Source organism: Saimiri boliviensis, chromosome 2 (assembly GCF_048565385.1).
Source record: "Saimiri boliviensis isolate mSaiBol1 chromosome 2, mSaiBol1.pri, whole genome shotgun sequence".
NCBI classification, from domain to species: domain Eukaryota; kingdom Metazoa; phylum Chordata; class Mammalia; order Primates; family Cebidae; genus Saimiri; species Saimiri boliviensis.
Window position 1 is genome coordinate 240,103,735 of NC_133450.1, and position 25,529 is coordinate 240,129,263.

Sequence of the window (25,529 nt, forward strand, 5' to 3'; positions counted from 1 at the left end):
GAAAAAAGTGAACTCATTTAAAACTGAGAAACCTTTCAGTTGAAGTTTAGTTCTCATGCCCTAGAGTTTCATAACATGCACGTTCCTACAGTTTGATACGAGAGCAAAAGTAAATACCATGACTGGTCTGTACTAGCCATTCCCAAAACATGGCTGAGGGCCCAGGGTCCCTGAGACCCTTTCAGGAGGTTCACAGTGGTAAAAGTATTTTTATAATAATGCTAGGCCTTTCCACTCACATGTTCTCACTAATGTGCCGTGGCTTTGTCAAGAGGTTACATAATAGATGATGATGCCAGCGTTCTGACAGCTGATGCAATGTGTGCTTGTATATTTTGTCTTTAATTTTTCTCAATTTTAGTTTCTGGTGGTAAACGTGAACATATATAACTCACATAAACCAAAACTCTTTGGGGTCCTCAGTAATGTTGAAAGGTATGAAGGGGTCCTGAGAACGAAACATTCAAAATTACCTGGTCTGTGTGAATCAAGATTCACCCTGGCACTGGGGTATATCCCAGTCTCCCTAAGACATGAGGCCCTGCCATTCCTGGACAAAACTCTTAACTAAGAGGAAATGGAGGGCTTAGGGCTGCCGGCTGGGCAACTAGCAGTGTGTGCAGCACTGTTCTGAGTGGTTATGGAGGGGAGGGGAGGGTGGGGATGCAGGGTGTTGTCCAGGCCCCACCTCTGCTGGGCCAGCCATGACTGGAGCTACTCCAGATTTGTCATTTCTGTGTTGTTGGTTTTTAAATTGTGGCATATATCAGTAAGATTGTAACCATCTTAACCACTTTTACGTGTAATTCAGTGCCATTGATTATTTTAACATTGTTTAACCATTGCCGCCATCTACCTGCAGAACTTTCCCATTATCTCAAACAGAAACTGTACCCAATAAGCAGTAACACTGTCTTCCCTCATGGATTAATTTGGCTCTGTGAATTTGACTATTCTAGGTACCTCATCTATGAGGAATCACAGAATATCTGTCCTTCCGTGTCTGTCTGATTTAACTTGGCATAGTGTTTTCAAGATTTAGTCCTGTCTGTGTCAGAATGATATTGCAGTGTGTGCATGTACCACACGTTGTGAATTTTATATCCTTTTTTCCACTGATGGATATTTGAGTTCTTACTTTTGGCTATTGAGTTCTTACTTTGTGCTGGTGTGAATGTGGGTGTACAAATATACACCTAGAAGTGGGATTGCTGGATCAATGGTAATTCTATGTTTAGTTTTTTTTTTTTTTTTTTTTTTTTTTTTTTTTTTTTTTTTTTAGGAACTACCATACTGTTTTCCATAGCAGCTGTACCATTTTACATTTCCAGCAGCAGTACACAAGAGTTCTGGTTTCTCTGTGTCCTCATCAGCGCTTGTTGTTTCCTTGACAGTAGCCATTCTAAGTGAAAAGAGATGGTTTTCTGTTTGTTTTTAATGAATCAGGATGCATTGTCCCAGCCTGTCACCCAATGCCTCCTCCCTCTTAGTTTTCTTTCTTCAGACACTGCTCAAGTGTTTTGATGCTTTTACTTCCTTTTTCTACTCTCATGAATTGTGCTTGCTTCATATTTTTGTGAGGTACATTTTCCATGAAGTTTCTGAATATGTCCTTCTCTTAAAGGACAGAATTCACCAAAATGAAGAACATTTAGCCCTGAGGTAAAACTCTTTGTTGCCTGCTGTACTTTGAGTCTGAGCCATGTTATCTCAGTGACTCAGACTGTGAGCCCCTGTGGACAGTGGTGTATCTTTTGTACCATGGCAATTTGAGTTCATAAAATAGTACTTAGCAAGCAACCAAACTCTTGAGCAATTTATATGTGTGAGAAGAAGGGCAATGGCAGTGGTCCTAAGCTGATGTCATTGTGAACTGGTCCTTTTTCAGTATCTTGTATGTTTGCACGGCCCCATGGCTGGTTTCCCTTGGAACTTTATCCTACCCCTTCACCTCTTCCTGCTTCTGAAGTATCTGTTCCCACCTAGCAGGAAACGGGGGTAGGTGCGAGCATGTGCGGATCCTTCACTGGACACTGCCCTCTGTTAGCGTCTGCTCTCTTTGCTCATGGGACTTTGCTTTAGTCCCCTCTGCGTAGGAATTTCTGAAGGTCACTTTCTTTTTTCCTGGAAATACTTACTGAGGGATCTAACAACTTTTGTTGTTTTTAGTCTGCATATGTGGAGAAGGTGAAATCATGGTTTGTTTTGATTCCTAAGGGACTAGGTAAATGCACCAAAAGATACATTACTCAAGACGTGGAAAATGTGTATTTCCTTCTAATTTTTCATGCGATTTGCTTTTGCTACATTAGTATATGCTGTGCATGTGTGTGCAAAATACTTGTTAAAATCCTGAGTTTTCAAGAGATACGTCATAAAACATCAACCTTTTTTATTTCTTAAAAGATGCTAAATGGTTTTTCTCTAACAGCTAGTAATGAAATGAATTTAGGAACAGACACTAGGCAGAATCGTAAGAAAGTCAAGGATTTATGTATGGAGCAAGATAAAGGATTTTGGTATTGAGCAAAAAATGTATAGTCAGCTAACCATTGTCTAATAGGTTTGTAGATTACCTGGGATGAAGAATTAGTACATTTGTGAAAAAAGTTGAAATTACCATAAATCTGAAGAATCGGCCCCATTTTTCAAGGCATGCATTTTTTTGAACTCCATGGAAGCCACCTTGTGTGTCTGCTTTAGTGTAACACTGTCTTATTCCTGCCTGAGTAGTGAATTGAATGTCTCTCCCTCTTTGTGACAAAGCCCTCTTGGACAAAGCAGAAGCTGTACGGCTAAGATAAGGGGCCCAGGAAGCAGGTTTTGGATTTTCCCCTTTTTAAAGCCAGAACTGGCAAAATGGAGTCATTATTATTATTATTATTATTATTTTTGAGACGGAGTTTCGCTCCTGTTACCCAGGCTGGAGTGCAGTGGCACAATCTTGGCTCACCGCAACCTCTGCCTCCTGGGTTCAAGAAATACTCCTGCCTCAGCCTCCTGAGTAGCTGGGACCACAGGTGCGTGCCACCACGCCCAGCTAATTTTTGTATTTTTAGTAGAGACGGGGTTTCACCGTGTTGACCAGGATGGTCTCGATCTCTCGACCTCGTGATCCACCCGCCTCGGCCTCCCAAAGTGCTGGGATTACAGACGTGAGCCACCGCGCCCGGCCTAATGGAGTCATTATTTGGGGACAGGAAGGAAAAGAAGGGAGCAAGTGCTAGACTGTATCTCTGCCCATTCTGGTGGATGATTTTAATATTTTCAGACAGAGAACTCAGGCAAAAAACAGAAAATACACACTGTTTCAACAATTTGAAAATTTTTACTGTATTCATCAAGTACTGTCCATCACATTTATAAACTATAATACTTTTTCTTTTTTTCCTTGCCTGTAGGATGATTCTTTATGGTAAATGTGAATCTGGAAGTTAATTATTATTGTTATACTTTAAGTTCTGGCATACATGTACAGAACGTGCAGGTTTATTACATAGGTATACAAGTGCCATGGTGGTTCGCTGCACCCATCAACCCATCATCTGTATTAGGTAATTCTCCTAGTGGTATCCCTCCCCTATCCCTCCACCCCACAACAGGCCTCAGTGTGTGATGTTCCCCATCCTGTGTCCGTGTGTTTTCATTTTCAGTTCCCACTTATGAGCGAGGACATGTGGTGTTTGGTTTTCTGTTCCTGTGTTAGTTTGCTGAGAATGATGGTTTCCGGCTTCATCCATGTCCCTGCAAAGGACATGAACTCATCCTTTTTTATGGTTGCATAGTATTCCATGGTGTGTATGTGCTGCATTTTCTTTTCCAGTCTATCATTGATGGGCATCTGGGTTGGTTCCAAGTCTTTGCTATTTTGAATAGTGCTGTAATAAACATACATGTGTCTTCATAGTTGAATGATTTGTAATCCTCTGGGTATATACCCAGTAATGGGATTGCTGGGTCAAATGGTATTTCTGATTCTAGATCCTTGAGGAATCATCACACTGTCTTCCACAATGGTTGAACTAATTTATACTCCCACCAACAGTGTAAAAGTGTTTCTATTTCTCCACATCCTCTCTAGCATCTGTTGTTTCCTGACTTTTTAATGATTACTATTCTAACTGGTGTGAAATGGTATCTCATTGTGGTTTTGATTTGCATTTCTCTGATGACCAGGGATGATGAGCTTTTTTTCATATGTGTGTTGGCTGCATAAATGTCTTCTTTTGAGAAGTGTCTGTTCATATCCTTTGCCCACTTTTTTATGAGGTTATTTGTTTTTTTCTTGTAAATTTGTTTAAGTTCCTTGTAGATTTTGGATATTAGCCTTTTGTCAGATGGATAGATTGCAAAAATGCTCTCCTATTCTGTAGGTTGCCTGTTTACTCTGATGATAGTTTTTTTTTGTTTTTTTTGGTTTTTGGTCTTTGCTGTGCAGAAGCTCTTTAATTTAATTAGATCCCATTTGTCAACTTTGGCTTTTGTTGCCATTGTGTTTGGTGTTTTAGTCATAAAGTCTTTGCCCATGCCTACATCCTGAATGGTATTGCCTAGGTTTTCTTCTAGGGTTTTTATGGTTTTAGGTCTTATTTGTTTAAGTCTTTAGTCCATCTTGATTAAATTTTTGTATAAGGTGTAAGGAAGGGGTCCAGTTTCCGTTTTCTGCATATGACTGTCCAGTTTTCCCAATACCATTAATTAAATAGGGAATCCTTTCCCCATTGCTTGTTTTTGTCAGGTTTGTCAAAGATCAGATGGTTGTAGATGTGTGGCATTATTTCTGAGGCCTCTGTTCTGTTCCATTGGTCTATATCTCTGTTTTGGTACCAGTACCATGCTGTTTTGGTTACTGTAGCCTTGTAGTATACTTTGAAGTCAGGTAGTGTGATGCCTCTAGCTTTGTTCTTTTTGCTTAGGATTGTCTTGGCTGTATGGTCTCTTTTTCGGTTCCGTATGAAATTTAAAGTAGTTTTTTTCTAATTCTGTGAAAAAACACAATGGTAGCTTGATGGGGATAGCATTGAATCTATAAATTACTTTGGGCAGTATGGCCATCTTCACAATATTGATTCTTCCAATCCATGAGCATGGAATGTTTTTCCATTTGTTTTTGTCTTTTCTTACTTCCTTGAGCAGTGGTTTGTAGTTCTCCTTGAAGAGGTCCTTCACCTTCCTTCTAAGTTGTATTCCTAGGTATTTTATTCTCTTCATAGCAGTTGTGAATGCGAGTTCACTCATGAATTGGCTCTCTGTTATTGGTGTATAGACATGCTTGTGTGTTTGCACATTGATTTTGTATCCCAAGACTTTGCTGAAGTTGCTTTTCAGCTTAAGGAGATTTGGGGCTGAGACGATGTGGTTTTATAAATATACAGTCATGTCACCTGCAAACAGAGACATTTGACTTCCTTTCTTCCTATTTAAATAACCTTTATTTCTTTCTCTTGCCTGATTGCCCTGGCCAGAACTTCATAGGAGTGGTAAGAGAGGGCATCCTTGTCTTGTGCCAGTTTTAAAAGAGAATGCTTCCAACTTTTGTTGATTTGGTATGATATTGACTGTAGGTTTGTCATAAATAGCTCTCATTATTTTGAGATACATTCCATCAATATCTAGTTTATTGAGAGTTTTTAGCATGAAGCGGTGTTGAATTTTATCAGAGACCTTTTCTGCATCTATTGAGATCATGTGGTTCTGTTTATGTGATGGATTACATTTATTGATTCGCATATGTTCAACTAGCCTTGCATCTCAGGCATGAAGCCGACTTGATTTTGGTAGATAAGCTTTATGATGTACTGGTGGATTTGGTTTGCCAGTATTTTATTGAGGATTTTTGCATTGATATTCATCATGAACATTGGCCTGAAATTTTCTTTTTTTGTGTGTCTTTGCCAGGTTTTGGTATTAGGATGATGCTGGGCTCATAAAATGAGTTAGGGAGGAGCCTCTCTTTTTCTGTTGTTTGTAATAGTTTCAGAAGGAATGGTACCAGCTCGTCTTGGTACCTCTGGTAGAATTCAGCTGTGAATCCATCTGGTCTTGGGCTTTTTTGGTTGGTAGGCTATTAATTACTGCCTCAATTTCAAAACTTGTTATTGGTCTATTCAGGGATTCGATGACTTCCTGATTTAGTCTTGGGAGGGAATATGTGTCCAGGAATGTACCCACTTCTTCTAGATTTTCTAGCTTATTTGCATAGAGGCGTTTATAGTATTCTGTGATTGTAGTTTGTATTTCTGTGGGATCATTGGTGATGTTCATCATGTTTTATTGTGTCTCTTTGATTCCTTTCTTTTCTTCTTTATTGGTCTGGCCGGTGGTCTATCTATTTTGTTAATCTTTTCAAGAAACCAGCTCCTGGATTCATTGATTTTTTTTTTTTTTTTTTTTTGGATGGGCTTTTCATGTCTCTATCTCTTTCAGTTCTGCTCTTTCTGTTCTGCTCTGATCTTGGTTATTTCTTGTCTTCTGCTAGCTTTTGAATTTGTTTGCTCTTAGTTCTCTAGTTCTTTAAATTGTGATATTAAGGTATTGATTTTAGGTCTTTCCCTCTTTCTCCTGTGGGCATTTGGTGCTATAACTTTCCCTGTAAACACTGCTTTAGCTGTGTTCCAGAGAGTCTGGTACGTTGCGTCTTTGTTCTCATTGGTTTCAAAGAAATTACTTATTTCTGTCTTAATTTCGTTATTTATCCAGAAGTCATTCAGGAACAGGTTGTTCAATTTCCATGTAGTTGTTCAGTTTTGAGTGAGTTTCTTATTTCTGAGTTCTAATTTGATTGCACTGTGGTCTGAGAGACTGTTGGTTATGATTTTCATTCTTTTGGTTTTGCTGAGGAGTGTTTTACTTCCAATTATTTGGTCAATTTTTAGAGTAAGTACAATGTGGTGCTGAGAAGAATGTATATTCTGTTGATTTGAAGTGGAAAGTTCTGTAGATGTCTATTATGTCTGCTTGGTCCAGAGCTGAGTTCAAGTCCTGAGTATTCTTGTTAATTTTCTGTCTGATATTGACAGTGGGGTGTTAAAAGTCTCCCACTATTATTTTGTGGGAATCTAAGTCTCTTTATAGGTCTCTAAGAACTTGTTTTATCAATCTGGATGCCCCCGTATTGGGTGCATATATATTTAGGATAGTTTGCTCTCCTTGTTGCATTGGTCCCATTACCATTATGTAATGCCCTTCTTTGTCTTTTTTGATCTTTGTTGGTTTAAAGTCTGTTTTATCAGAGACTGGGATTGCTACCCCTGCCTTTTTTCTCTTTCCATTTGCTTGGTAGATCTTCCTCCATCCCTTTATTTTGAGCCTATGTGTGTCTTTGCAGATGACATGGGTCTCCTGAATACAGCACACTGATGGGTCTTGACCCTTTATCCAATTTGCCAGTCTGTGTCTTTTAATTGGGGCATTTAGCCCATTTACATTTAAGGTTAATAGTGTTATGTGTGAATTTAATCCTGTCATTATGATGCTAGCCAGTTATTTTGCTGGTTAGGTGATGCAGTTTCTTCATAGTGTCAATGGTCTTTACAATTTGGTATGTTTTTGTGGTGGCTGGTTCCTGTTTTTCCTTTCTATGTTTAGTGCTTTCTTCAGGAGGTCTTGTAAGGCAGGCCTGGTGGTGACAGAATTTCTTAGCATTTACTTCTCTGTAAGGATTTTATTTTCCCTTTGCTTATGAACCTTAATTTGTCTGGATATGAAATTCTGGGTCAAAAATTCTTTGCTTTAAGAATGTTGAATATTGGCCCCCACTCTCTTCTGGCTTATAGGGTTTCTGCTGAGAGATCTGCCGTTAGTCTGATGGGCTTCCCTTTGTGGGTAGCCTGACCTTTCTCTCTGGCTGCCCTTAACATTTTTCCCTTCATTTCAACTTTCTTGAATCTGACGATTATGTGTCTTGGGTTGCTCTTCTCAAGGAGTATCTTCATGGAGTTCTCTGAATTTCCTGAATTTGAATGTTGGCCTGTCTTGCCCAACTACTTACTGGCTTCTCAGGACATTCAGACTTACTGATTTCCACACACTAAATTTTAAAAATACTTCCAACTAACATAATTTAGCTCTCTCTTCCTTTAAAAAGGTAGATAATCCAAAGTAATACCCAGTTCAAGCCCAGGAGTTCTGGATGATGTCAGTTCCTCTTCTCAGCTCTGTTATGTCCTGTAAATTATATACAAAACAGAAAATGTGTTCACTAGTCATATACTCTATATATGCAGTAGGAGGAGTGAGAAAAATGAAAGAGAAGGAATTTTAAAAAATTGTACGACATAGTAAAGAAATGTAGATAACACCTAAAAACCTCACTTTTGCATTTTTACCAAGTGGGCGTAATGTACCTGTGATGATAGAGTGCTGCTAGGCACACCCAGCTTTGTGGCTTGGAAGACCAGCACAGTCATGGGCTCTTCCCGGAAATCGTATCTTCCACTCATGCTTTAAACAGCATTGGGTCATATAATGGAGTGGCAGAGTGCTGCAGCAGGACCAGCTATGCTGTGACACTTGCCGTCAGCCCTAGCCCGTTTTTATTGCCAGGCTGATGGGTAGAAGCAGATAAATGGTCTAAAACCCATGTAGTACATGCTACCTTTACAGTCTTAGAGAGAACAACCAAGTATTTGCTTCTTAGCAGGTTCAAAGTACAGCAGTTATCATTCGCTTTAATTTCTGTTATTAATTTTGAGTAAGTAGTCTATATGGCATTAAATTGAAAAGATACAAAAAGGTGTATAGGGAAAATCAGCCACATAGATCTCTTCACTGGAGGCAACTACTAGTACTAGTTGCTTGTGTATCCTCATTTTAAAGGGCATTATTTTGACTTGGCACAGACCATGGGATCAGAAGAAACTTCCTGAAGTGCTAGGCCCTGTATGTTCCTAGCTTTTACATTCTACTAGCTGGAATATATGCAAGACACATATATCATTCTACTCTCCAGGTTCTATGAGCATGGTAATCTTCAGTAGACCAGTGTAGATATGATGTTTCCAGTGAAATCTGCATGTCTTGAGTTGAGATCTCTGAGGCAGGTGAAAGTGAACTACTTTCTCATGTCCTCAGTTTATCCCGACAGAGAAATGCATTCACCAGCTTCATAATGGTATTCTAGGTGTCAAAGCTCATATTAATTTCCTCCAGTGAAGACTCACCTTCTGAAAATGCAGCTTGAGTTGGAATTATCATTTGATTGTGCTTTTGGTAGAGTAGTGTCAGTAATGCTTTAACCTCTCAGTAGGGCAGGTAGGATTCTCTGCACATCACCAGATGTGAAGGATTGGGTTTAAAAAAAATTTAGTTTATTTTGAGGGGTGGAGTGACAGGTAGATTCCAGTGACTTTTGCTTGGCTGTTTTAGGGGGCCTTGATTGCTGGAGATACCTCATTGATCTGTATTACCCTCTTCTTCCGTGGACTTCTGATTTCCAAATTCCCAAAATGAACAGAAGTTTTACTGCAATTTTCCCTGTGTTGACTTAATAACCAGTTCTAAATTCTCCTGTTTTCTTAAAAGGTCTGTTGCCTATGATCCATTATCTAGTACCTGTGACTCTCTCAGTTTGTATTCTTTGATGGAAAACCACAGAAACCAACAGTGGTTAATTTAAGGGACTTGAAAAAAAAAAAAGAATTTATGGGAAGGTTCCAAGGTAGTTGTGTTTGTCCATCTGCATTGCTGTTGTAAAAGAATACCTAAGACTGGATAGTTTATAGAGAAAGGAGGTTTATTCTAGGCTCATGGTTCTGTAGGCTGTACAAGCATGGAACCAGCATCTGCTTTGCTTCTAGTGAAGCCTTGGGGAGCTTACAATCATGACAGACGGAGAAGAGGAAGTTGGCACATCACATGGTGAGAGGCAGCAAAAGAGAGCGAGGGAAGGGGTGCCCATCGTCTTTTAAACAACCAGATCTTCCATGAATTATAGAGTGAGAACTCATTACCTCAAGGACAGCACAAAGACCTTCATGAGGGATCCACCCTCATGATCCAAACACTTCTCACTAGGCCTGCCTTCAGCACTGGAGGTCACAGTGCAGCATGAGATTTGGAGGGGACAGAACATCTAAACCCTATCAGTAGCTGAATCAGATACAGCTGTAAAACCATACTTCAGAAGAACGCCCAGTTTCCAGTTCCGCATGTAAGGAAGTTGGAGATTAGGACACTCCATCTTAACAGTAGGTAAAAAGCTGAACAAATTTTGAAAAACCAACAACTCTTCTTAGATCTTTTTTAAAAAGTGAAGGCACAGTACAAACTATAGCCCCCAAAATTGGAGAGTTAGTTAAAAACTCCAGGGGGACCTAGTCATAGGGAATCCCCCACACTTTTGTGAGTTTGACCTCCAGGAGCTCAACTAGGTTCTCACAGGAAATGTTGAAGAAAAATCCCCTTGTGGTTCTGGGAGAGTGAGGGGGGAAAGAACCATTTTGAAATATGCCAGAGCACTCTGTTCTTAACACGGAGAAACTAGTTAATGAGAGCCTAACTGGCCTGGAAGGAGAGTAATACCAAACTCCAGCCAGTTTTAGCCTTCCATGTTGGAGAAAGGAAATACACAAATCTGCCTCACTCTTGCCATCCTGTCCCACCTAACAGGTGGAGCTAGGAGTGGGAGAAAAAAACCTGAGAAACACTTGTGGACTTCACAGTCCAGAGGCATAGCCTTATAAAAGACTGAGACCTAATCATAGGCCTTTGTAACACTCTCCCTCCCCACTATACCTTACCATCACATGACAAAAGGCCTGTTCATAGCAGTTCCTTTGACACAGTGTGTCATTTTTAGCTCTTGAGAAAAAGTTCCAAGGCATACTACAAGGCAAAAACACAGTTTGAAGAGACAGAGCAAGCATCAGAATCAGGCATGTGAAAGGATTTTAAAACAACTACGTGCTAATGGCTCCAGTGGAGAAAGTGGACAGCATGCAAGAATGGATGGTCAGTGTAAGCAGAGTGATGGAAGTCTTAAGGAACCAAAAAGAAATGTGAGAGATAAAAAACAAAACACACAAGATGAAGATTGCCTTGGATGCCCTTACTGCTAGACAGGACACGGCTGAGGAAAGAATCGCTGAGCTTGGAGATACGTTAATAGAAACCTCCAAAACTGAAAAGCAAAGAGAACAAATAAGGAAAAACTCAGAATATTCAAGAGCATTGGGACAAATACTAAAGGTGTAACATACATGAAATGGGAATACCAGAAGCAGAAGGTATGCTGAAGAAAAGAGAAGGGAAGTTAAAGAATAGTAGAAACAGACTGTACTCCCGCAGCCTGGGCAACAGAATGAGTGAGACTTTTTTCAAAACAACAACAACAACAAAAACAGGTGTCTCATGTTTGGATGGACAGAGCATGTACAGACTTGCATCAAGAACTTTTGCTCCAGAATTGCTGCAGGAATATGCCGGGAATGCCAAGAGAATCCACAGACCCTCTGAAGAAAGCGGATTGCTACTACAGGACTTAGGAAACAGCCCAAATACTGTGCTGGTATCTATGACTGAGAGACCTGAAGGTGGTTCACATCACGGAACTGTTCAGACAACCCCTAGTACCAACCTGGAGCCTGATAGCCCTGCTGGGTAGCTACATCCAGAAGATAAATAACAATCACTTACAGTTCAGCTCTCAGAAAGCCACATCCCTAGGAAAAGAAGGGTACCACATCAAAGGAACACCCTGTGGGACAAAAGAATCTGAATGGCAGGCTTGAGCTCCAGATCCTCCCTCTGACATAGTCTATTCAAATGAGAAGGAACCAGAAAAACAATTCTGGCAATATGACGTAACACCCCCCAAAAATCACACTAGCTCATTAGCAATGGATCCAAACCAAGAAGAAATCCCTGATTTACCTGAAAGAGAATTCAGAAGATTAGTTATTAAGCTAATCAAGGAGGCACCAGAGAAAGGCAAAGTCCAATTTAAGGAAATTTAAAAAAAAATGATACAAGATGTGAGGGGAGAAATCCTCAGTGAAATAGCATGAATAAAAATAATCACAACTTCAGGAAACAAAGGACATACTTAGAGAAATGCAAAATGTACTGGAAAGTCTCAGCATAGAATTGAACAAGCAGAAGAGAGAACTTCACAGCTTGAAGACAAGGTTTTTGAACTAAACCAATTCAACAAAGACAAAAAAGAATTTTTAAAAAATGAACAAAGCCTTCAGCAAGTTTGGAATTCTGTGAAACGACCAAACCTAAGAATAATTGGTGTTCCTGAGGAAGAAGAGAAATCTAAAAGTTTGGAAAACATATTGGGGGGACTGATTGAGGACGGTTTCCTTAGCCTTGCTAGAGACCAAGACAAGAAGCTCAAAGAACACCTGAGAAATTTGTCACAAAAAGATCATCACCTAGGCACATAGTCATCAGATTATCTAAAGTCAAGACAAAGGAAATAATTTTAAGAGCTGTAAGGCAAAAGAATCAGGTAACATATAAAGGAAAACCTATCAGATTAACAGCAGATTTCTCAGCAGAAACCCTACAAACGAAAAGGGATTAGGGCTGTATCTTTAGCCTCCTTAAACAAAACAATTATCAGCCAAGCATTTTATATCCAGCAAAGCTAAGCTTCATAAATGAAGGAAAGATACAGTCTTTTTCAAAGACACAAATGCTGAGAGAATTCACCACTACCAAGCCAGCACTACAGGAACTGCTAAAAGTAGCTCTAAGTCTGGAAACAAATCCTGGAAACACATCAAAATGGAACCTCTTTAAAGCATAAATTATAAAACAAAAATACAAAAAAACAAGCTATACAGGCAACAAATAGTATAATGAATGGAATAGTACCTCACTACTAATGAGGAATGTAAATGGCCTAAACACTCCACTTAAAAGATACAGAATGGCAGAATGGGTAAGAATTCACAAACCAAGTATCTGCTGCTTTGAAGAGATGCACCTAACATGTAAGGACTCACATAAACTTAAGGTAAAGAGGTGGAAAAAGACATTTCATGCAAGTAGACACCAAAAGCAAGCAGGAGTAGCTATTCTTCTATCAGACAAAACAAATTTTAAAGCAGCAGCATTTAAAAAAGACAGAGGTACATTTCATAATGATAAAAGGCCTTGTACAACAGGAAAATATCACAATCCTAAATATATATGCATCTAACACTGGGCCTCCCAAATTTATACAACTGTTACTACTGGACTTAAGAAATGAGACAGCAACAGAACAATAGTGGGGGACTTTAGTATTCCATGGACAGTACTGGACAAGTCATCAAGACAGAAAGTGAGCAAAGAACAATAGAGTTAAACTATACCCTAGAACAAATGAACTTAACAAATATTTACAGAACATTCTACCCAACAACCACAGAATATACATTCTATTCATTGGCCCATGAAACATTCTCCAAGATAGACCATATGATAGGCCAAAAAATAAGTCTCAATAAATTTAAGAAAATCAAAATTATATCACTCGGACCACAGAGGAATAAAATTGGACATCAATTCCAGAAGGAACCCTCAAAACCATGTAAATACGTGGAAATTAAGTAACCTGCTCCTGAATGATCATTGGGTCAAAATTTAAAAATTCTTTGAACTAAACAATAATAGCAACACAACCTATTAACACCTCTAGGATACAGCGAAGGTGGTGCTACAAGGAAAGGTCATAGCCTTAAATGCCTGCATCAAAAAGTCTGAACGAGCACAAATAGACAATCTGAGGTCACACCTCAAGAAGCTGGAAAAACAAGAACAAATCAAACCCAAACCTAGGAGAATAAAAGAAATAACCAAGATGAGAGAAGAACTAAAGGAAATTGAAGCAAACAAAAAATACAAAAGATATATGAAACAAAAAGCTGGTTTTTTGAAAAGATAAATTGATAGACCTTTAGCAAGATTAACCAAGAAAAGAAGAGAGAAGATCCAAATAAGCTGAATTAGAAATGAAATGGGAGATATTACAACCAATGCCACAAAAATACAAAAGACCATTCTAGGCTACTATGAACACCTTTACGCACATAAACTAGAAAACCTAGAGGAGATGGATAAATTTCTGGGAATATTCAACCCTCCTAGATTAAATGAAGAAGAAGTAGAAACTCTGAATAGACAGATAACAAGCAGTGAGATCAAAATGGTAATTTTAAAAATTGCCACCATCACCACAAACAAAAGTCCAGAACCAGACGGATTCACAGCTGAATTCTATCAGACATTCAAAGATGAATTAGTACCCATCTTACTGACACTATTCCACAAGATAGAGAAAGAGGGAATCCTCTCTAAATCATTCTATGAAGCCATTATCACCCTAGCACTAAAACCAGGAAAGGACATAACCAAAAAAGAAAACTACAGACCAGTATCCCTGATGAACATAGATGCAAAAATCCTTAACAAAATACTAGCTAACCAAATCCAGGCATCTCAAAAAGAGAATCCATCATGATCAAGTGGATTTCATAACAGGGATGCAGGGATGGTTTAATATATGCAAGTAATAGATGTGATACACCATATAAACAGAATTAAGAACAATCTCATGATCTCAATCTCATGATGATCTCAATAGATGCAGAAAAAGCATTTGACAAAATCCAGCATCCCTTTAGGATTAAAACGCTCAGCAAAATTGGCATACAAGGGACATACCTCAATGTAATAAATGCCGTCTATAACAAGCCCACAGCCAACATAATACTGAATGGGGAAAAGTTGAAAGCATTCCCTCTGAGAACGAGAAGAAGAAAAGAATGCCTGTTTTCACCACTTCTATTCAACATAGTACTGGAAGTTCTGTAGAGCAATCAGAAAAGAGACAGAAATAAAAGGCATCCAAATAGGTAAAGAGGAAGTCAAACTGTGACTCTTTGCTGATGACATGATCATATACCTAGAAAACCGTAATGACTCGTCCAAAAAGCTCCTTGAACTGGTGAATGAATTCAGCAAAATTTCGGGATACAGAATTAACATAACGCAAATCAGTAGCTTGGCTATATACCAATGACCAAGCTGAAAAGTGAATCAAGAACTCAATCCCTTTGACAATAGCTGCAAATATATATATAACATGCTTAAGAATATAGCTAATCAAGGAAGTGAAAGACCTCCACAAGGAAAACTACAAAACACTGCCGAAAGAAATCTAGATGACACAAATGGGAACATGTCACGTCCCATGCTTATGGATGTGTAGAATCGGTATTGTGAAAATGACCATACTGCCAAAAGCAGTCTACAAATTCAATGCAATTCCCTTCAAAATACCACCATCATTCTTCACAGAACTAGAAAAAGTAATCCTAAAACTCATACGGAACCAGAAAAGAGCCCACATAACCAAAGCAAGACTATACAAAAAAGAAATCTGGAGGCATCACATCACCTGATTTCAAACTCTGCTATGAGGCCATCAGCACTAAAGCAACGTGGTACTGGTATAAAAATAGGCACATAGACCAGTGGAAGATAATAGAGAACCCAGAAATAAACACAGATACTTAACAGCCAACTGATCTTTGACAAAGCAAAGAAAAACAAGTGGGGAAAGAATACCCTGTTCAACAAATGGTGCTGGGATAATTGGCTAGCCACATGTAGGAGAATGAAACTGGATCATCATCTCTCACCTTGCACAAAAACCAACTCAAGATGGATTAAGACTTAAATCTAAGACCTGAAACTATGAAAATTATAGAAGATAACATCAGAAAAACCCTTCTAGACATTGGCTTATGCAAAGATTTCATGAGCAAGAATCCAAAAGCGAATGCAACTAAAACAAAGAGAAATAGGTGGAACTTATTTAAACTAAGGAGCTTTTGCATGGCAAAAGAACAGTCAGCAGAGTAAAGAGACAACCCACATAGTGGGAGAAAATTTTCACGATCTACACAAACGGCAAAGGACTAATACCCAGAATCTATAAGGAACCGAAACAAATTGGCAAGAAAAAAACCAAACAGTCCCGTCAAGAAGTGGGCTAAGGACATGAATAGACAATTCTTAAAAGAAGATATACAAATGGCCAACAAACATGAAAAACTGCCTAACATCACTAATGATGAGGGAAACGCAAATCAAAACCACAATGCGATACCACCTTACTCTCGCAAGAATGGCCATAATCAAAAGATAAAAAAATAAAAATAGATGTCGGCATTGATGTGGTGAAAATGGCATACTCCTACATTACTGGTGGGAATGTGAAGTGGTACAGCCACTATAGTATATAGTGTGGAGATTCCTTAAATAACTGAAAGTAGATCTGCCATTTGATCCGGCAATTCCACTACTAGGTATCTACCCAGGGGAAAATAAGTTGTTACATGAAAAAGATACATACACACGCATGTTTATAGCAGCACAATTCTCAATTGCAAACGTGGAAAGTCCAAATGCCCATCAGTCAATGAGTAGATAGACTGTGGTGTGTGCGTGTGTGTGCGCGTGCGCATGTATATATGATGGAATACTAGTCAGCCTTAAAGAGGAATGAATTAATGGCATTCACAGCAACCTGGATGGGACTGGAGACTATTATTCTAAGTGAAGTAACTCAGGAATGGAAAACCAAATGTCATATGTTCTCACTCACAAGTGGGAGCTAAGCTATGAGGATGCAAAGGCATAAGAATGATACAGCGGACTTTGGAGTCTCGGGGCAGAGGGGAAGGGTAGGAGAGAGATGAGGGATAAAAGGCTACAAACTAGGTTCAGTGTATACGGCTTGGGAGATAGGTGCACCAGAATTTTGCAAGTCACCACTAAAGTACTTACCATGTAACCAAATACCATCTGTTCCCCCAGAATCTATGGGAATCAACCATTTTTTTTTAAAGAAAGAAATATCTGAAACAGTAATTACTGAGAATTTTACAAATTAATGTCAGACACCATACCACAAATATGGGAAGCTTTCTTATTTTGAAAGAAGCCAGAAGAAAAATGCACCTTACCTGCAGAGGAGCAGAAGATTCAACTTCTTCTCAGAAACCATGCAAGCAAGAAGAGAGTGGAGTGGAATATTTAAAAATATTTATTTAAAGTGTTGAGAGAAACACCTTACCTTATTAAGAACATGAACTCAGATAGCTCGAGGGGTCTAGACTAAGAGAGCCTTTGAATGACTGAGTTCCACCTGTCAGTCTAACTCAAGTCTCAGATTCCCAGCAGGGTCGGATTTGCCCAACATGCGTGATCATCCCACATGTGGCTGATGGCACAAGGCACTTTGATTAACCAAATGCTGGCAGCACCTGCCACCCCACTTGCCGGTCGTCACTACCACAGCACCATGTTTCCACCCATACCCCAGCCCTAGAGGCTGTGGAGCAGCATATTAAGGACCACTGTACTGCATGATTCCTAAAGCTATTTCCATTTAAAACAATCAGATACATTTCCGTTGCTGAGCAAAAGATTTGCCATTCTTTTTTTTTTTTTTTTTTGTTTTTGTTTTTGTTTTTTCTTTGAGCCAGTCTGGCTCCGTCACCCAGGCCGGAGTGTGCAGTGCAGCGGTGCTGTCACAGCTCACAGAAGCCTCGAACTCCTAGGCGCGAGCCGCCCTCCTGCTTCAGCCTCCGCAGCATCTAGTACTACAGGCACCTACCGTCACGCATGGCTCAGCTGTACATTATTCTGTAGAGATAAGGTCTTGTGTGTTGCCCAGGCTGCTCTCAAACTCCTGGCCTCAGGTGATGCTCCTGCCTCCGCCTGCCAGAGTTCTGGGATTATAGGCATGAGCCACGGTTCTAGGCCTGCAATTTTGTTTGAGTAAAATGTCTGTCTCTTACTTTGATCAGAAAGTTCTTCGTTTTTCTGTTCCCAAATATCTAAACTGATCTGCATATAGTGCCATATGAAATAGGTAAGAAATTCATCAGTTTGTTTCTTCTGTTTATTTCTTCTTCTTCTTCTTCTTTTTTTTTTTTTTTTTTTGAAACACAGTCTTGCTCTGTCTTCCAGGCTGGAGTGCAATGGTGCAATCTTGGCTCACTGCAACCTCCACCTCCTGGGTTCAAGGGATTCTCCTACCTAAACGTCCTCAGTAGCTGGGATTACAGGCTCCTGCTACCACGCCCAGCTAATTTTTGTTATTTTCAGTAGAGACGGGGTTTCACCATGTTGGCTAGGCTGGTCTCAAACTCCTGACCTCAGGTAATCCTCCTCGGCCTCCCAAAGTGCAGGGATTACCGGTGTGAGCCACCATGCCCTGCCTCTTCAGTTTTATTTCTTTAAGGACACAGACTTCAGAGCCAGACCCTGGGTTCAAATTCCACAATCATAGCTCTGCTGTTTACTAGCAGTTACTTCATTTCAGTTTTTACATAATCTTACTTTGGGCAATTATATAATCTCTCAGTGCCTCTGTAAAATGGAGATGGTAATAGTACCCATTTCATAGCGTTGCTGTGATGATTAAATTAGTATGAATAAAGCATTTAATATGCTGCCAAGATCATTGGTATAAATGTATATAAGTATAAGCTGTTACATTTATAAAATGAGATACTACTAATTAAATTTCACACAGGCAACATAAAAATACCTAAAAATTTTTTTGGTTGGGAGTTACCTCTTAAAAATTAAATTACTGGCCAGGCATGGTGGCTCATGCCTGTAATCCCAGCATTTTGGGAGGCTGAGGCAGGTACATCACTTGAGGTCAGGAGATTGAGTCCAGCCTGGCCAACATGGTGAAACCCTGTGTCTCTACTAAAAATACAGAAATTAGCCGGACATGGTAGCATGTGCATGTAATCCCAGCTACTTGGGAGGCTGAGGCAGGAGAATTGCTTGAACCCAGGAGGTGGCAGTTGCAGTGAGCCTAGATTACTCCCCTGTACTTCAGCCTGGGCGATAGAGTGAGACTCTGTCTAAAAATAAATCAATAACGTTAAAATTAAAGTTAAACAACTTCATCTGGAGAAGCATTCTGCTGTGGCATTTAGCTTAGAACTGTACTGTGAGGAATACCAGTGAATTATTCATTCCTTAATTCAGTATTTTTTGAGTGCTTGCCAGGCATATGCTATATTCTAGGAAGACAGGGAATTTACACACTAGTAAAGAAAGTGGTAACTAAGTGAACAAATAAAGCCCAGGATAATTGTTGATGTGGTAAGAGCTGTGAAGGAATCAGCAGAAAGGCCTGGGAGGATTTGTTGTGAGCATGAAGCAGATGAGAGGCCTGGGCTGGACTGTGGTGAGCTGTGGAGAGAGGGAACAAAAGCTGTCAGAGAGGGTGCTGGAACCATGTTCTGTGGGGCCTTCAAAACTCCAGCAAGCCGCTGGGAATATACAGGGAGTTTGAATTTCTTTTCAAGGAAGCCGTGGAGAGGGGTTTTACCCAGGGGAGTGTGCTGCTCTCCCAGCACGTTTACATTTGGTAAAGTTGCTTCTGTCTACTGCATAGAGCATGAATGGGGGAGGGGCAAGCCCATCCTGGCAGTAGACAAGTGCAACACTCCAGGGCTAGGCTGAGTGGCGGCAGGGAGGTGGAAGGAGTGTGTGCAGTCAAGTCAGATCACACACATTTATTTTGGCGATCGACTTGACAGTGGCGATGATGGCTTGGACAAGGAAGACAGTGAGGAAGCAGGGACGTTACCTAGATTTTTGCCTAAGTGCCATTTTGACAGTAAGCATTATATTCCCTCCATTATTAAACTTTTTTTCATTTTGACATGATCCTTCCCTCTAGGGAAAAGACCCTGTAAGTGCTGAGGCAGGAGCCAAAAGCCTCAGCCTATTTCCATATAAATAATGAAGAAGAAAGTAACAAGAAATACAGTCTTAGTTCATCATAGGTGATCTTAATTCTTTTACTAATGCCTCTCAGATCGGAAGTGTGAACATGGGGTGACACTGTGAAAAAAATGACACTTAGGCGAGACGCTTCAAGCCCTCTGTCACGCCTGCATAAGGGCTGCTGGGGGGCACCGTGGCTGTGCGGCAGCGCCAGCACTGGGAAGTGCCCACTGTTTAGCCAGCTAGGGAAGGAGGTGTCCAGAATAGCCGTCTCCTTCCCCCGAGGAGCTAGGAAGAAACTTCACTTCTCCAAGCTCTTGCGGTAAGGCCTGACGGCTGTCAGGTACACCTACAGACTTCTGGGGGCCCGATTGTCTCTATGCGATGCTGTGCTTTGGTGGTCAGGTTCCATGTCTACTCTCATGTTAGGCTTCTGCACCTGGTTTCTTTTTTCTTAGAAAGGATAATCAGTAATAGTAATATAAATCTTAATGTTTTTGTTCTTTCTTGATAAGTATGGAAAAAGTGCTGATGCATTCATTAGGCTCCTTACTCACTTCGGGTGCCAGAAATTCCTAGCCCCTACCTGAATGACATGTGATGTACTTGACCCTATCACTGCCACACTCTTATCTATTACCCTGTCCCCAGTCTCCGACCACCAAGACTACACTCTACCTACCCTGCCCCCAGATTTGCAACCCAATTAAAGTGAGAGCATCCAGGCATTTGGGGCCACTGCTGGTCTCCTCGATTTGGGTAGCAGTGGACTCCTGGGCCCAAACTCTCTTTTCTTGATCTCGGTGTCTTGTGTCTTTTATTTCAGCAATTTCTTGTCTCTGCACCAGCCGGGAGGGGCTCACAGAACCCTGTAGGGCTGGCTGGACCCTACACTTCCCTAAACTGTAAATGTTCTAGTATGTGTGCTGCCCAAGTGAACATAAAAACTGCACATTTTTGGGTATTTTAAAACTTTAATTTTCCCAGTCTAGATTTTTTTGCATTGCAGCCAAATTGTACAGGGGTCTTAAATTTCTTCTGGTTTTCTTGTTTGGTAATGGGAACCTCCTTTGTTGATATTTTGGATATTTAATTGGGAGCATTTCACCTGTTAATTATGGCTGTTGAGGATTTAAACTTGCATTATTTACCACCAGTCTTTTGAAATTAGATTGCTGAATATCCTCCCTGTACTGGAGAGTGTCAGAGCCTGTGAAGGCCTGCACCTGTTGAGAGGCAGCCTTTCCTCCTCTGCAATTCCTGCTTCCAGCTTCCACTGGCGATAGAGGGAGGGGTGTGGGATGGGAGGGGGCACCTGGAGCCACTGAACCAGCTCCATCTGTGTAACTCCATTGTTCTTTTTAGCATGGCCTTCAGGGGTAGGAAGTCAGGCTTATAAGATTTTATCTACTGTCACTTAGAACCAGTATTCCTCCTCAGAAATTGGAATTTATTATTATTTTACTAAAATAGGGCTTCTTGTGAATGAAGTGAGATCAAGTACATAAAGCAATCTTTAGTTAAAAGATTGCTTAATTTGATTAATGTGGAATGAATTATTTTACTTTTTTCTAAGAAATGAGAAACTGGGAAAAAATTCATTAGACTGTAATGCATAGAGATTTTTTTACATCTAAATGAGAAGCCAGAAATTCATATAAAACATAAGAACTTCAAAAACATTTCTTAGGCACAGACTTATTAAACACTCGTGAATGTTTTTGATTTCCTATTACATTAAAATACTCAACTTCATATTCAGAACATTTAAAAATAGCTCAATCTTAAAAAGAAGATATAAAGTATTATCAGCTGTGCTTTTTGTGCATAATTAGCATGTTCCTGTGGAGGTATAATGACTTCTAGTCTAATGATAGTATCATGATAAAAAATTCAGATGGTAAAAATTGGAGCTCCAGCTGGATGACACATTTTATAACAATTCCAAGAAGACTCCAGCATAGAAGTCATGCTGTTTTAGTTCCTTGTAATCCCCTCTTGACCCGTCAATGGGTCATGTAGGCACTGATGAAAGAGCCTTTTAGAAATGTTTCTATTTGTTCCCTTTCTTACAGATTTAATGTATGCCCACTGTTTCCTTCAGTGCTGGACAGGCTTCTGTCAAGGGGACGTCACCTTTTCCCTTTTTCCAAGATGGCTCAAGATTCAGTAGATCTTTCTTGTGATTATCAGTTCTGGATGCAGAAGCTTTCTGTATGGGGTCAGGCTTCCACTTTGGAAACTCAGCAAGACACCTGTCTTCACCTGGCTCAGTTCCAGGAGTTCCTGAGGAAGATGTATGAAGCCTTGAAAGAGATGGTAAGTAGTAGACCAAAATAATGAAATGATTTTCTGACTTCATGGTCTCTGCCAGATTTCACCAGGACAGAATGCCATCCAGAGTTGGGACTTGTGGTATTGACTGAAGTGCCAATGGATTAGGAAGACAAATTACCCAAGAGCTGGTTTCCTAGTCTCTGATTCATTATATTACTATAATTTCTTCTTGAGTAGCTGTATTGTCACATGAGACTTCCTGACCAAGCAAGTTGTTTTTAAATAATCAAGATTTCATGCTTGTTGTCAAGTAGTAAATGGGATTCTTTTAAAGGCCTTTGTGTCCCTTGAATCTTGGAGAATTTGCTACCTGCTTAACCTTTCCTCCGCCCTGTTCTCAAGTGGGGTGTCCTAAAAGATGATAAATATTAAGATTTTTTTATAAATATAATACTTTTTATAAATATTAAGATTTTGAGTATCTTTACTATTATATAATTTGTTATTTTTAAAATTTAATATCTTTTTATGGATGTCATGGTTTTTTATTACATTTTTATGACTTTGCACTTGTTTATATATTATGAACTAGTATTTGCATTTAATTTCAAAATGAAAAGCAAAATTGTCACTTTAAAAAGTGTCCTTGTGTTAAGCTTTTCTTCCCTTAATCAAAGAGCAAATAGGAAATTTGAAGAATAATTTGTATTGATAGTATGTGTCCATATGTCTTTAGAAACTAGAAGGAAGATACAGTCTGTGTGAACAACCAATGCTAATTAAAAAAAATTTTTTTTAATGAGACATATGTAACTGACATTTATGTGGTCCCAGGAAGTCGAGGACCAGCCTTGATGCTGGGACACACGTGAGAGATGTTTTGCTGCCGCAGCAGGAAGTACCCATCGTTTCAGCTTATCTGCACATTAGTTTGCTTTTATTTTTTAACTTTTATGAAAGGGAAGAAGTGGAGAAAGGTCCAGTTGTACAATAATATATGTGTGTTTAAATCTTAAGCTGTTTTCTATTTGGTTGATCCTTTTTTTGTCAGGGTTTAGATTGTTACAGACTAAATATGATGTCATTTACCATACAGTAATCAAAATAGTAATAAACAGAGGTATATACATTTGTGCTTTGGCTGTTTTCATTTCTTTATTCAAGTTCCAGAGTTCTTGTTCTTTTAAACCTTCTTTGAACTCGCCTTAGTAGAGCTGAGTTAGTAACCTCTCTTATGTTAGAATAAAAAACCAGGATGAAGATATAGGATTATGTGGTTATTGATCACCAATATTGTGTTTTCCCTTTCTTTTTTTTGAGATGGAATGTCACTCTGTCACCCAGGCTGAAGTGCAATGGCGAGATCTCGGCTCACTGCAACCTCCTCCTCCCAGGTTCAAGCAGTTCTCCTGCCTCAGTCTCCCAAGTAGCTGGGACTATAGGCACATGCCAGCACGCTCGGCTAATTTTTGTATTTTTAGTAGACGTAGGGTTTCACCATATTGGTCAGGCTGGCTGTGAACTCCTGACCTCAGGTGATCCACCTGCCTTGGCCTCCCAAAGTGCTGGAATTACCGGTGTGAGCCATGGTGTTCAGCCCAGTAATGTGTTTTCAACTCTTAAGCAGTCTTTGTTATTTTTAAATAAAGTAGCCTTTCCTGAGTAGAATTAATTTTGCAAGACAATTGATTTTACCTAACTATGTCATACATCTTAGTTTGGTGACTAAGGATGAAGTAAGGTGGTTGGTTGCTTTTTAAGCTTTATTTGAATTACTTAGCTAAAGATCTTCTCTAATTCTTTTTTTGCCACCTTTTAAAAATGGTATACTAAACAAGAAGCATTCAGGCTCCCTCAACCTATATCAGTTCAGTCTTTCTGAGTTGCATAATGCCTTTACTGACCAAAATTTAATTTTCTTTCACAGGATTCTAATACAGTTATTGAAAGATTCCCCACAATTGGTCAACTGTTGGCAAAAGCTTGTTGGAATCCTTTTATTTTAGCATATGGTAAGAATCCAAAACGAATCCTCTCAAAATGGCTATTTAATCTTTGCATTGTTTCACAGAGGCTTAGATTATGAACCTTTCTTTTATTATTTCTTTTTCTGGAACAGCTTATCAACTGTATTGACTGTTCCATTGCAAAGATGGCTTCCTATACTGTTGTTCATGTCTGTTTGTGTAGGTCTGTATAGACACACACACACACACACACACACACACACACACCCAGTGCAGATCTTTAGGAAAACAGAGCTCTTTGTATTAGAGGACAGAAATTCCTAAATGATTTCGATATCTATTTTCGCCTGTAATCACTTTCATAACTTCATTTTAAATTCAGTATAAAATGGCTATACTGATGATACCAGGTTACTTTTGTTTCACAGTTTTATAACAACTCACACTGTTTCCCACGTTGTAAAGTCATACTTCAGAATCTGAATCCTACCCTGACTTTGCCTTTGCCTTTGGCTGCTTTGACTTTATTTAGGGGTGCCATTTTGGTTTTATTTAAGGTTGAGAGGAATTTGGGGGCACTTTGGGGAGATATCCTTCATTGAGCTCCTGCTTGCTGTCTGGTTTCATTTCCTTTTTCATCTTCTACAGCTATACCTCATGGTAGTAGCTGGGTCCTATTACTTACTAACAGTGCTTCAAGGTGCTTTGCATCAGGATTTCTTTTACACTCATTCTCCTTTGCAGTAGCCTTACTGAGCTGAGTTACGAACTGCTGGGAGTGTCTCCATGACCTCTAGCATCTTCCTTTAATACACTTACTTCACTCTCTGATGCTCTGGAAGACAGCATGCCTCTCGAGAACAGGAACTGTGGTTTTAGTTCTCTTTGTCATCCTAGGGCCTCCCAAGGAACATGGCTGAGGTTTGCCTTGGATGGACGTATTATTAGCTAATGTAGTATTTACTTTTTAGATTTTTTAAAGTCAAAGGCTAATTGCATAATATAATGACATTAGAACCCCAAATAAAATGAATATTCCCCTTTGATGTTTTAAAGAATCATACAGTTTCCCATTTCTAGGCTGTCATAGTAATTACTGGAAGAGATGTGAACTAGGCAGGAAAGGGACAACATGTGTGTGTTTAGTCCTGTGAACATGTGTGCATGGACACCCGCACACTCAGCCTCGCTCACTGCACCCCACCCTCATCTGTCCTTCCTTCTTCCCACTTACATCTCTTCCCCCAACCCCTAAACTTGTTCAAATTCTTGATTCAAAATGACAAAACTAGTGAGTCAGCAGCGTGTTTGCCCACTAGGGCTACGCTTACCTGTCCTAGGTTTATCTGTTGCAGTTAGGTCAGTGTTTCTCAAACATCTTTGACCAGAAATACATTATGTATGTGTGTATGTGTGTATATGCATATGCGCATGGATGTGTGTGTGTGTGTGCGCGCGCGCACACACACACACACACACACACTAAAACACATCTCATGAAAGAATGCATACAATAGCCCCCCCCTT

General features: G+C 39.7%; 1 protein-coding gene across 2 annotated transcripts in view; it reads left to right on the forward strand.

Annotated features, from left to right (window-relative positions):
- Nucleotides 1-25,529, forward strand: part of FANCC (FA complementation group C) — a 225,565-nt gene that overhangs the window by 44,449 nt on the left and 155,587 nt on the right. For both annotated transcript variants that reach the window (XM_039474662.2, XM_074395629.1), the window contains exons 3-4: nucleotides 21,834-22,077; nucleotides 23,963-24,047. In XM_039474662.2, the coding sequence (XP_039330596.1) occupies nucleotides 21,913-22,077; nucleotides 23,963-24,047 (250 nt within the window). In that variant the 5' untranslated portion in view covers nucleotides 21,834-21,912. The remainder of the gene's footprint in view (nucleotides 1-21,833; nucleotides 22,078-23,962; nucleotides 24,048-25,529) is intronic.